The following is a 13051-nucleotide window of genomic DNA, read 5'->3' on the forward strand; positions in this document are numbered from 1 at the left end:
TAGCAGACACACAGTGCCTCACGACCAGAAATACTTTCAAAAGGCACTCTTTCCCCTTGTCTGATACCCTATTATGGTTTAGCCAATAATATTGGTGGTTTTGAATCACGTTTAATCCCCCTCCTAATCCCCTTGGGGACCAGTTATGTAACAATAACCTGAGTGAAAGTCCTTGCGGGTCAAACCCCTTTGCCTGCTTGGATAATATTTCACAGTGCCATATTTTACTTGCTTGAGTGATGAACATGCATTTACACAATTACACTGTAGTCTCTACAAGGGTTACTTGTAATTAAGCTCGGGGTACATTTTAAACCATGCCAAAAAATACTTGCACAGCAAGGGAGTTGGGGATTGTTTGATATTTTGAAGAGTGTTTGAGTGTTTGATGAGTTGAAGAGTGTTTGATGTTTTGCTTTAAAAAGATGAAGAAAGGAAGTACCCTATATAGGCAGTTATACATACTGCTAGGTGTAGAGATTGTTTGTTTTTTCTTTATTTCTCTCTAGAAGATCAATGTATATGTGATGTATTTTGCAGTGTTCCAATTTTTGCAAATTTGTTGAGTCATCTGATAATCACAAAAATACAACTTTACGCTAAAGGAAGGATTATACTAAGTTCTCGTTCTGCTACTATGGCTCTTGATCGCAAATTCAACCACTTACAACATTGTGTTACCAGTAAAATATTATACTCACAAAACATACAGAAGCGTTAAACTCACAAAACATATAGTGTATCAACAAGTACAGTAAAAGTAAAAAGATAAATACAAAACAACCCCCTCCCTCGCCCCCAAAAAGGAATAAATAAAGAATAAAACAAAAGCACACATTGACCTACAATGTAACTTGAAATAAACCCCAAGGAGTCTGTTTATAGTGTCTAAAGAGGCATTCCAAAACATTTCCTGTCACTTTGACTTGTATCTATTTCACAGTTTAACAATGTCTCGTCACTAGGTGGCGCTCTTTTGGTAACATGAAATTCTGTCCTTACTAGACAAAAATCCAGCTTCTATTTAGACTAATGTTCATGTTGCACTTCAAAGTAAACGGAGAGTTGAGTTTGTCACACCATGCTAAGCATTTTACAAACCATTCTTGACAAGGAAACCTTGATTTTGCACTTACTTGAATATTATATAATACACATTGACATGAAACTGCCATTTTCATTTCTGTTTGATAGTTTTCAAGGAACTGAATGAACAGGTGCTGATGTCTAGTAAGGGGTCAATAGTGCCTCATCACACACACTAAAATTAGCTCACATAGTCATCTGGAGGCAGGTAAGCTGACCAAGGCTATTTCCCCACACAGGATTTAGTGTACACGTAAGTCACATCAATGAGACCATTAGTCAGAATTACCCATCTATTTGTAACACACAAAAGGTGATGCCCAGTATTTATTATTATTTTTTTTTTTTTACAGACTATCCACAGAAACAACAACTACCTGAGGGCTGATGACTTTAAAAAAATGCCTGATTGTGCAATGTGCATTATTTGTTTTATAACATGGTGACATCAGTTTGCAAAAACGCTACAACAGATGTTGCTGCTGTAATCACATAACAATACAGCATGACACCAGGCCTCTCATTCACAGTGCAATGAATGCTAACAGTCTCAACCTGCATACAGTGTATGTGTCCCACAGTCAGATTGAAATGATGACAAGTCCCAAGTTTTCCATGATTGTCAGGCAATGATTGGTGACTGCTCTTATTCTGGATTTTGGCACAAATTTGATTATTAATCTGTATGAAAACCAACTCCCCATTTGTGAAGACTCTATTAAGAACAGTAAAAATTCTGTTACAACTGAATGAAACATGATCGTTGATGGATTTTCAGCCTTACATGCCTGTATAATGTATTCATGACACATTGGTCGTCGTCACATTGTAAATATGCAAATAAGAAGGGGTGATGATTTTATGACCCCAAATCACTTCCAATTTTCTCACTAAAAGTTGTCACTAAATTTCCTCTTTTGACATCAATCTATTGAAATTGATGTCTTCTGCATTAAACTGATCTTGCATTTTTAACAGGTTAGTAATAATGACATTGTACAATAAAGGGAAAAACCTTTTGAATTATTGACAAGAATGATTTCATGACTTTACCCAGAACAAAAAAGTGGGAGATTTGGACTAATTGGACATGGTAATGATATCATACCTTCATCTAATTTGTATCGGTAATTGTGTGTGACACTGCTCTTTTGTATTAGAGGTATTGGACTGTATGAATCTATCACTTTCTTAGGCTTTGTATATTTTCATGAAGCTTGTCTTGCACTATTTACTTCAACTGGCTTTTCCTACAAAAGTCATTTTACACAAACAGTGGGGTTTTCATAGAAACCCCATCCTCAAAACAAAGCAAAAAGGCAACACATACAACATGGTGGACATGTTCTAGGGGGCAGTGTCCTCATCATCAGCAGAGAAGGTTGTTATACTGGCAAGTGGTGATTTACATCATGTGAAGTGATGAGCTAAAGAGAGTATCAAAACGAAACACCTATATGAAGAGTCCGGGTATGACCGAGATCTCTATCAACATGCCTAAATAATTTTGTTCATAGAGGTAACAGAAAGTTGTGACACTTCACCAGTGGAACTCCAACCTCTAGCACACAAACACTCACTCACTCTCCACATTCATGGTCAAAAGTGTCAGTGAACTTTCAACCTCACGACCCTAAAGTCTACTCAGTTCTTCTTTTTGTGACATCGACAAACACAGCTATTAAAGTTCAGTGGACCAACTTGGGCTATTCCTAGGAAGTCATAACGACCATCAACACAATCTAGACCACTTTATCTCATCTGATAATGATATGAGTTGTAACCACAATCGGCTGATTCCTCACTGAATGTGTGTCCTTCATACTGCAACACTGGATCAATTCTCACTCGCAGTCAGCCTTGGATTAATGGCCAATAAACCTCACGCCGTCCCAGAACACGTCAAGTGCAACAACAAATCTGTTTTTGCATACCATGGGGCAGCAAATGTCAGAAGTGTAACTACGTAACCTACAAACGAGCTCTGCTGTCGTGTTGATGATATCGGGCAGTTCCGCCTGAAATAGTGGGTGCAATGACCGCATCATCAACTTTTTGGGGCACATGACAGAGATACATAGGTAGATGTTATGGCTTGTGGAACATGTGTGGCATGCTGGCGACATGTGTGGCTTGCTAACGACAAGATGGCTGAATGGATATCAGGGCAAGAGGATTTTCAGCAGTTCCAAGGATGGGAGAAGAAAAAAACAAACAAATACAAAACTTCAAAGAAAGCAGACTCACACTTTCCTATGATGAGGCAGAATACTTGGCACTCTATTCTATTTCTTATGGGTCAAATAAAGATTCTAACACTATTTCTATATGATTTTAATGGGGAATAGGGAGTGCCTTATACGTTCAGAATCAATGCAGTTGTTACAGCAGCAACTATGCTTAATAATACCTTCTACATTGTAGATGATCTTGTGATAATATGTGTGTACATATATGTCTCTCAGTGTGTTGGTGAATATAAATTGTCTCAAGATTAATGAAAAAAAAAGATTAGTTTTAATACATGCAAAACAGGAATCTACATACTTTGTCAAATAAAAGCAAGATTTATAAAAATAAAAAAAAATTTGAAAAAAAAAAACTCTCATCAAGATGTAGGGAAATGACAAAGAATTACTATTCTAATATAAAGAAGCAATCTATTGTGTTTATGAAATAATAAACAAACTGAGAAATAAAAAGCTCAACTACTACACAGGAGTCCTACCGCATGCTGTGTACCTGGCCAGGCTCTGTGGTAGGAAATTAGAGTAAAGGCCAAGTGTCAATCCAGTAGACCTAGTTTGTAGATATCGATAATTTGGTATCACAAGTTTGCTGGCATGCAGGTCACGTGTTGTGCAGCCTTGAACCACTTATCCATCAACAACAGGAAACAATTCTCTCTCTCACCTGATGACCATGGCACTGGTCTGGGGTGACCGCGTCACTCGCCGGACACGGTCAACCTGCTGGGCAGGTGGACTGTCTCTCGTCCTATCTCTTCTCCTCTCTCCCCCCTTCCTGGTGGTGGAGCTGTCTGCCCTCAGACGGGTGGGTTTGGTGCGAGTTGGCTGGTCTCGGGCCTTCTCGGAAGCAGCGGTTATGGCAAGACTCGGGTTTTGTCGGCCCATGAGGGCAGGCTCCGTTGCATCTGATAACAATGAAGGTATGAATGTCAGTGCCGTGCTCTCAGAATCTTTTGACATTACCTGATATGAGATGCAAATTTGACCCATGCATGAACAGTCAATTTCCCTAATGATGCCTTAATACTGTGAAAAACATGGCACATACAGTTTCACTATTGCACTGATTGGTAACATTAATATGAAGTATTTTTACAAACAAACATTAGGATGTACAATGCAGGTACACACACATGTACATTACATGCACACAAACACATACCTACAAACATACAAATGTGCATATTTACAACATAAACATTCACATTGGTGTCAACTGTTCACTTCAACAAACTGTAGAAGTAACTATAAAAGCACTATCAGCATACAACCCACCCAATTGTTAGCAGAAGTAAGGGCAAGCATCAATATCTTCATGTCTTTATATCTACAACTGTACATGTATTATTTCTATAAATGTTATTAAACTTAAATGACTTTTGCCAGCAATATCACAGCTGTCATCCTGGCTACTAACCCGAAGAATGAAAGATGAGTTTTGAAAGGTGGAAGGATGGCTCTGCAACAGCTACACGGCAGTAGACTCTGGCGAGGACCTGTTCCGTGCTGGTGAGCACGGCGATGCAGCATTTGGCGAGTTCGGTTTTTGCGCAGACCTTTCCGCGGAGAAGGCTCCCAACGAGGCAGTGGGCAAGACTGATGCAGGAGGACATGGAGTGGGAGTTGAGGGCGTCCCAGGCCGAAGAGACAAGAATCGCCTTGCATATCATCAGCACCTTACCCAGCCTGGGGTTCACCGTGTTGTCCTCAGTCGTCCCGCTGACGCTGTTCTGACGCATCTTGGGCAGCTTGATCTCATCATCCTCGCGAAGCAGTATCCTGAAAAGCGCCACCAGCACTTTCACGGTGAAATCCATGAGGTATTCCAGCCGGCGATTCCAGGGCTCCGCATGGCTCATTCCCAGACCCCAGGCACACAGCGCTGCCATCTGCGTCCACTGGATGAGCGACTCGATGCTGTGGTTCCCCATGGGCAGGAAACCCAGCGATTGCGTCGACCCCGTGCTGTACGACTCGCCGAAAACCAGCTTTCCCGACGTCATGTTGCCAAAAGGACCCTCGTAAGGGCCGTAGCTGCTGCCCTGGGTGCTCTCCAGCCCTGTGGTCTCACCAGCCGAGACTACGTCAATCATGTTGGAGAAGTCCCTCTCTCTCACGGACTGCATGGCCGGGCCCGTGGTCTGGCGACGCAAGGAGCCAAGGCCCACCGGTCCGAGTTCCCTGGCCGAGTACATGAGAGCAAGGGCGGTTGCCGCCTCGCTGAGGTAGTCACTCATGATGCTTCCGCAGGTAAGGTCCCCTGGAAGTTCCATGACCTGTCCCAGGTAGCCATCAGAGCACAGCAGCATGGCCCTGGTGGGATGGCAAGATACGGAAAAGCGCTGTCGGCCCTCGTCTTCCTTCTCAGACGTCGCTGTGCCGGAGGGAGATGAAGGACGACCACTGCTGAGGGTGGCTGGTCTCCTAGCAACACCACAAACACAATCATACTTTACTAAGACACCAATTTATAAAATATTTCTACACATTAGTCATCAATCAACTTTCTTTTGTAGTGACACTAATCTCTTTCAGATAAGAGTAACACAGAAATGAAGTGTAAATGTAAATTTAAACCTTCGCATTTCAGACAATGTGGTTTCTTACTTGTGGTATGGTTGATATGTAGCCAGAGAAATAAATATCATGAATTTCTAACACAAAGTCATTATGCAATATAAAAATGAAATAAAGACAATGAAAAAAACAGCCAGAATCATATGAACATGCGGGATTTGCTTATATATAACGATAATCTCTATAAAAAAAAAAAAAAAAAAATGATTCTCCTTCATCTAAGTGGCCTTCATCTAAGGGTATCCGGAGAGATAACTTTAAAATACACTGCGGCATTTGAGGTATATGTAGTAGTTGTAGTTCATGTAAGTACTTTACAAGACCTTTCTTGGAGGCGTTCGTTGGCTTTGGACTCACATGACTGTGATGAGGCTGAGGAGTGGCAAGAAGTGAGCCGGAGGGTGCTCCACAGAGCAGCCCTCACTCTGCAGGAGGATGGGCTCGCCGAGACGAGGCAAGATGGCCACCGACCCTCGCTTGGTGATGCAGACTAAAAAGAGACTGTCGTGCGTCCATGACAGGTCAGACACCCAGTAGGTTCTGGGGGACAGGGGACAGAAGGCCATGGGAAAGTTAAAACAGATGGGTAATCTAAATGCTCTTGTGATGACTATTGAGTATTTCCAGAGAGGATTCCTGGCAAATATACATACATATGTGCATTCATCATATTACTTGATCAGATAGTATTGATAATATGGAAAAAGATATAATATCAAATGACTAAAAATGATATTCATAATAATACCATCAACAAAAGTACTAATGATGATGATGATTATGATCCATGATTATGATGAGAAGAACAATAATAATGGTAGTTAAGAAGTGTAATAACCACAAATATTACCAAAAAATATGTATTTTCAGGCTTCATTTAACAAATTCAAATCCATAACGCACCACGGTAAAGCCTTCTACTGACGAGTACAAGAAGATAGTACAAATTCGTTTTTCAGTCACCTCATTGGACAAGTGGGCCACTGACTAATAGACAAATCTAATTTCACTAGCTCAACAGTGGTTACTGGTTGCCTGGGGCTACCAGGCATGAAGGCTTTACACACTATGAACACAGAGAGATGTAACCTTCATCATGATTGTTGCCAGGCAACCACTCACTTCACTTGAGCCGGCGACGGATGCTTTGCTTTGCACCCGCAGGACTTCATGTCGACCACCGTCGCTGCCGCCGTCAGCGGAGACACAAACACCATCTTGGTCTCATGGGGTGAGCGCTGGTTGACGGCGATGGCCAGCACGCGTCCAGAGTTGGCATACGCGGCAACGAGGGCACCATTGTGGTCGATGGGCCAGCTGGAAGGCGAGAGACTTCTCACTGAGTACGAAGCGGAGTACCACCGCACGGAAAAGGCGGGATGCCTGGAGAGTGGATGTAACAGAACGATGACATGATATTCCTTCTCAATCATTTCCTGAGGACACATTTTACATTATTGTGTACACAAAACATTTTCAATAAGTATAAAACTGGACAATGGAAGACCTTATACCATGTACAATTCACATAAACAGGAAATCTTGTATTGGACATTGAACACAGACAGTGATGCAGTGTTTTCTATATGCAATGTCTTTTTTTTTGTCCATCTCACTGAATAACAAAAACATTTTATTTTCACGGGCAATAAAAGCTAAGGTCATACTACACACTGCATACACACAGTTCAATTCAAGCAAACTTGAATCTCGGTGGAATCGTACTGTACTAATGCTGTGTATGAAAGGGGGCTATATACCATGTGTAGCATTAAAATTCCATTATTAGCTGTGTTTTCCTTGAGATTGCGCCAAAACTGTGTTCACATACTTCATACATTGCATACTTCTTTGGCCAACATACTTGTATACAATTTCCTTTGGTGATCTCCATATGGTGATATTGCCTTGTTGGTAGATAAGTCATGAATGTGGTTTAACCCTCACTGTACTTTCTTTGTCAATTGACACAGATGTCTGGAAGCTAATCATCAATGAATAGAGATTACATAATCCCCCTAATCCTATAGTGTCACCATGGTCTTCCTGTTGGGCTGGGACACACTGTTACACCTGAGTGGACTTGTTAATTTTACAACTACAGTTGAACCTCTCGTATCCGGACAAGTCGGGACCGGGGCTCATCCGGATAAAGGATTTGGCCGGATACGGGAGACTCAATGCTTTATACATGTACATTATACATACACATGTACTGATGTAGCCCATTGTAGTACCACATGTAGTAATGTGTATACTGCAACCTTTTCATTGTTACACTCAGTAACAGACCCCAACATGGAGGTGTATGTTGATGTTGGAAGTAATATGTAATTCATGTGTGTTTGTGTAGGAGTTCTCAAGGAGTTGGGAATCCCCCTTTTCTCCCGTAATTATTAAAAAAGAAAAATCACGGCGAGATTGCGTCCGTATAATAGAGAGATCCGGATAAAGGGAGGCCGGATAAGAGAGGTTCAACTGTATGTCAAGTTTAGATGAAATACTGAAGGCTGACAAGTTAGATTGCCTGGGCACATAAAAGGTTGTGTTGCACTTCTGTATATCACCTGAAGAAACTGCAGACTCTCTATAATTTCAGCATGAGTTATCATTCCTCAAAAAGAACCGTAAAAACTAGAAAAAAATCTTTATCCCATTGAGGATGGGCTGATTTTGCTACAACACACATTTCCAATAGACACTTGCCCGAGTATGGATTCGTCCTCAACAAGTTAAAATGATACCAATCACGGACTTTTGGCTTTGTATGTCATTCAAAGAGACTTTGAAAATGTACAGAATTCTTTCTCTAAAGTCCCATTCAAACAGCTCTCAGGTCTGTGCTCTGAAAGACTCCACTTTATCAACAGTCTGTGAGGGCAACATAGGACAAGAAAAGTATCACACATTCCATGCCTACCTGAGCACTCCAAGCTGCCACGGTTCAAACCACCTGATGAATGCCGTAGAAATCTGAATGTCGTCCCCTCGGTAGAACACAACTGACCACAAGCAGCAACGACCGAGAACCTGGCAGTGTGTGTAGCACAGTGGAGAATGTAAGAGTTTTAAAAAAATCAAGCCTTGGAACTTATTATTTTCTTTTGGAACAATACACTTTGCACTAATTGTAATTTACCACAATGGATGCTACTTGGACAGAGGCAAAAGTGCTAAAAGTGAATTGATTCCTTGTTCTGTGCATCATACAGACAACACAAAGTGATTTTTAAAATGGAAACCAGGGGCACATTACCTTTAGGATAAAAATTACAAAAACAGTAAAGGAATGAACTGATATGACTTATAAAATCAATTAATTTCAAACAAGAATATCTACAAAAAATACCATATGTTCCATATGCTCCGGACAAGGTTCAGTAACAAGCAAAAATAAATTTTTCAACATCGACAATATTTTCCTTCCAAGATATAGTGAGGAGAAGGAGCAGGAGGAGGAGGAGGAGAAGGAGGAGAAGGGGGGGGGGATGAGGGGGAGGAGAGGAGGAGGAGAGGAAGAGGAGGCTGCTTATTACTCACTGGGTCATTCAAGAACAATCCATCTGCAACAGCTTCATTGGATTCCACCCCTGGTAAGTGAGTCTTCCCTGCACCAATCTCAGACCACGTCCCTTTCAGCTCCGAGTCTTTCGACCTGTATGATCCATCCGATTGGTCAATTTCCCAGAGGTAGATATGCCTGTAGTCCTTGACGAGGAGGATGCATTGCACATTGTCCGAGGCAAACACCTGGATGTGTTTATTTCCTACAAAGACAAATTACAGTTTCACAATACTGCTGATAATATACGCATTAATCATACACCCTTTAAATATGGCATGTGAATATGACATTGCAACTTCTTGCATTCTTAAATGATTACCACATGTGTCAGTTTTACAAAGCATGGTACAAGTATAAGCCACAATGGCTTTTGAGTTTTTTGACCCTGTCAGGGATGGGGTGGAGATAGAGTGCACATTACAAGGAACTAACAATGCCCTGAGAATCTCTTTTGGTAACAATGTATACACTCTATATTTTGACTTGCAAACTTCCAACTACACTGTAGTGAGAAATATTCTAGCAAAATATCATCTTTACTAAAGACATATGATTTGCAAAGGCTAGGTGGGCAAGTAATACACCAATATATTATAGTCACTTGTCGCATTTGTCTACTATACACTCGACCAATTGCTCAATTTACCTAAAGCAGAAACAATAGTGGTAGAGACAAGAATATAAGCACACAAGTCAAAATCAGGAAACATACGGTAGAAATCAAAATCACACATTTGCCATTTGGGTACTGGCATTACATGGGCAACTCTGGTACTAATGTGTGTGACTAGTTCTGAATAGGAAAAAATTCACAAATAATACCCTGATACTGTAAACATAGACATTTTTGTGGGTTGGAAATTTTCACACATTTCATGCAACATGAAGCTAGCAAGAAAGTAAAAGCACACAATTTTGTTGCTTTTGTTGTTCATGTAGTATCATTTCATATATAAGATTTCAAGGTAGTTATACTACCTTGGTATCATACTGTAGGGGTATCTAACTGCTATGCTACATTGCAGTTTTCTTCACGTTGACTAGTCCTGTAGCATGAGCGAATTCGCTGTCATAATTTGGACCAGTTACCTTCCACTGTAGTATGACCTGCCAAAGCCCTTCTAGCTGCAAAGAGCTGTTTGGAGCGCTTGCCCAATCATGGTAGCTGTCCATGAAATTACAAGCAAGCAGAATTCATCTAACCTGGCTGAGTTCCAGAAATTACAAAACTGTCCCTTATCACACAAAAGTGGACAACCTCACCTTGTTCTTCTTGCTGATTGGCTGAAGTTAGGTTGAGATTTCCTCTCACAGTCTTTACTGTGTCCTGGTCCTTGTTCCAGATGAAGATATCCCCAGACTCAAGGTATCCAACAAGGTGTTGGCCTGCATATGTGAGATGTACCATATTTTTATGTCATCAAGGTAACTGTGTATTAGTCCAGCAATACCTCATTAAAAAAAAAGAAAATAAAAGTTTTCAACATTTATTCTAATACTAGACAGACTAATTTGCATCTCATTCATTTGCGAGTCAAGAGAATAAGTTGTATAATATTGCCCCCTTAGAGGCTTGAGATTTTACACACCATATTTCTTGGTTTAGGGATGAATTCATTTGGAGGAACAGTTAACAGATTCTAACAAGGAAGATTAATCATTTTATTTTTATATAGGAAAAAAAATCGTCACTTGCCCGGCAGAAGGGCCCTAGCAATTTTACATCGGGCAAGCCTTAGGGCCCTTCTGTCAAGCAGGCAACACAATGATTACTAGTTTGTTTTTTTCTTTAACAAGGAAGATTAATCATTTGGTTTTTATATAAGAAAAAAAATACATTTAAACAGGTAAGTAGCTTTAAAACGGCACATAGAGCTCTGTGAAAGTGCACACATGGCATACCGTCTCTTGTTGTGCTAGTGGCAAGGGTGTTGCTCTGGAGGCTGCTCAGCTTGGTCACTTTCTTTTTGATGCTGTTCCCTCTCTCCTGGAGGTTCAGCACCTTGATTCTCTTGTCCGCCAGAAGCAGTAATGACCCAAGCTGTAAAATATATGGAAACACACAATCCATGTAAGATTTCATTATAATGCCTCCAATTCATTCGATTATGTCTGTTCTACATGAACAGTTTATCGCATGACACACATACCATATTGCCATAAAAGCAGACTACTCTCATATCCGAAACTTGATGCTAATTTCTTAATTTGCAAGGTCTAAAGTCATGCACAGAAATGTATTTATGCTCATCAAAAAACATAAGATCTGTTGACCTGTGGATAAGAGCTAAGAATTCTACTGCTGAAGAGTTGACCCAAACCAATTAATAGCACTTAAACATTTCAATATTGACTCAAACAATACTCTGCTTGAGTAAAACACAAGAAAATTGGTTCCACAATGAAGATTCTACAGATAAAGATGCATGCATCACAATATCATTGCAAGTGGTAGTTTGTCAAGTTTTTGCTTTATAATGCCGGATAGCTTAATTAATAGATTAAGATATTTGGTTCTACTACAAAAATTATTTGAAACTAGCATACCTTTGAGCCAAGCCATGTCCATTTCTCCCATGGACGCTTGGACTTTGAGTTGGGCGTGTGAGTGACCTTAAGCTCAAGCCTCATGGTGGGGCAGGGTCAGGAGGTCACTATTGTTTGACCTTTGCCCCCTGGCTGGGTGAGGATCTGGTTTCAGCTCTCAACAGGTTTCATAGGGGATAACTGAAATCATGCTGTGATGAATGACACAGAAGAAAGGAAAAACATTTTTATTTTGCTTTTTTTTTTTTTGGGGGGGGGGGGGTTTGGGTTGTTGCTTGACAAACAAGAGGTGAGTTTACTGCACTTGATGTTTAGAAGGCCAAAGCAGCCCTACTTGTACTTTGAATTTGTTCTTATTGCATCAAAATAAAACTTTTGACTTGAATATCTATATAATTTCATATGAGAAAATGTAATGACAAACTAAATAAAGATAAGATTAACTACAGACACAGAGAAAAATACTTCCTTTAATCATATTAAAAATTTGCATTCCATTCATACAGAATATTATACTGATTATTTGTATATATATATCAAGAGTAAAAACAGTCGTATAAACACTGCAGGAGCCAAAAAATTGGACTGACTTTTCGGTCAAAGACCTTTATCAAAGTAAGTCTGAACATAAACAATTTGATGCAAGAAACTAAGAAGAAGCATAAGTTGCCAAGATACAGATGATAATAACAAAAGGCTGGCTGGATGCATGGTATAAGCGCTAGGGAGTGACGCCACAAAAGAAAGAAAGAATGGATGCGCAATTTAAAGCAATAACGTGTGGATGTTATTATGACACAAGAAAACCTAGGCGCGTATTAAAGTAAGCGTGTGACGCAATAAAAGAAAGTATGGATTGATGCCTAAAAAAAATAAATAAACAAACAAATAGACAAAAAAATGCATGGCGTCACAAAAGAAATAGAAAAAAGGAAAGGTCCAAGATGAGAAGCGTAAGATAAGCAAAAAGCGCATCTAGAGAGAGACGTCATAAAAAGAAAGTGACGCAAAGTAGTAAAGAAAAAAA

General features: G+C 40.2%; 2 protein-coding genes across 2 annotated transcripts in view; both read right to left on the reverse strand.

The window, feature by feature from the left end:
* The window catches only part of LOC140236528 (uncharacterized), a 146794-nt gene extending 142739 nt beyond the window's left edge, over positions 1–4055 (reverse strand). The window contains exon 1 of the mRNA XM_072316452.1: positions 4000–4055. Coding sequence (XP_072172553.1) covers positions 4000–4010 — 11 coding nt within the window. The 5' untranslated portion in view covers positions 4011–4055. The remainder of the gene's footprint in view (positions 1–3999) is intronic.
* A 51-nt stretch (positions 4056–4106) lies between these two features.
* LOC140236529 (ciliogenesis and planar polarity effector 1-like) lies at positions 4107–12183 on the reverse strand (the record flags this gene model as incomplete). The annotated part of the gene is made up of 9 exons (XM_072316453.1): positions 12025–12183; positions 11380–11518; positions 10741–10863; positions 9453–9679; positions 8833–8942; positions 7035–7295; positions 6270–6452; positions 4753–5759; positions 4107–4240 (listed from the first exon to the last, which is right to left on the reverse strand). Coding segments are annotated over exons 1-9 (2268 nt in total), but the record flags the coding sequence as incomplete, so codon positions are not given.
* Positions 12184–13051: the final 868 nt, after the last annotated feature.

Source organism: Diadema setosum, chromosome 13 (assembly GCF_964275005.1).
Source record: "Diadema setosum chromosome 13, eeDiaSeto1, whole genome shotgun sequence".
In the NCBI taxonomy this organism is placed as follows: Eukaryota; Metazoa; Echinodermata; class Echinoidea; order Diadematoida; family Diadematidae; genus Diadema; species Diadema setosum.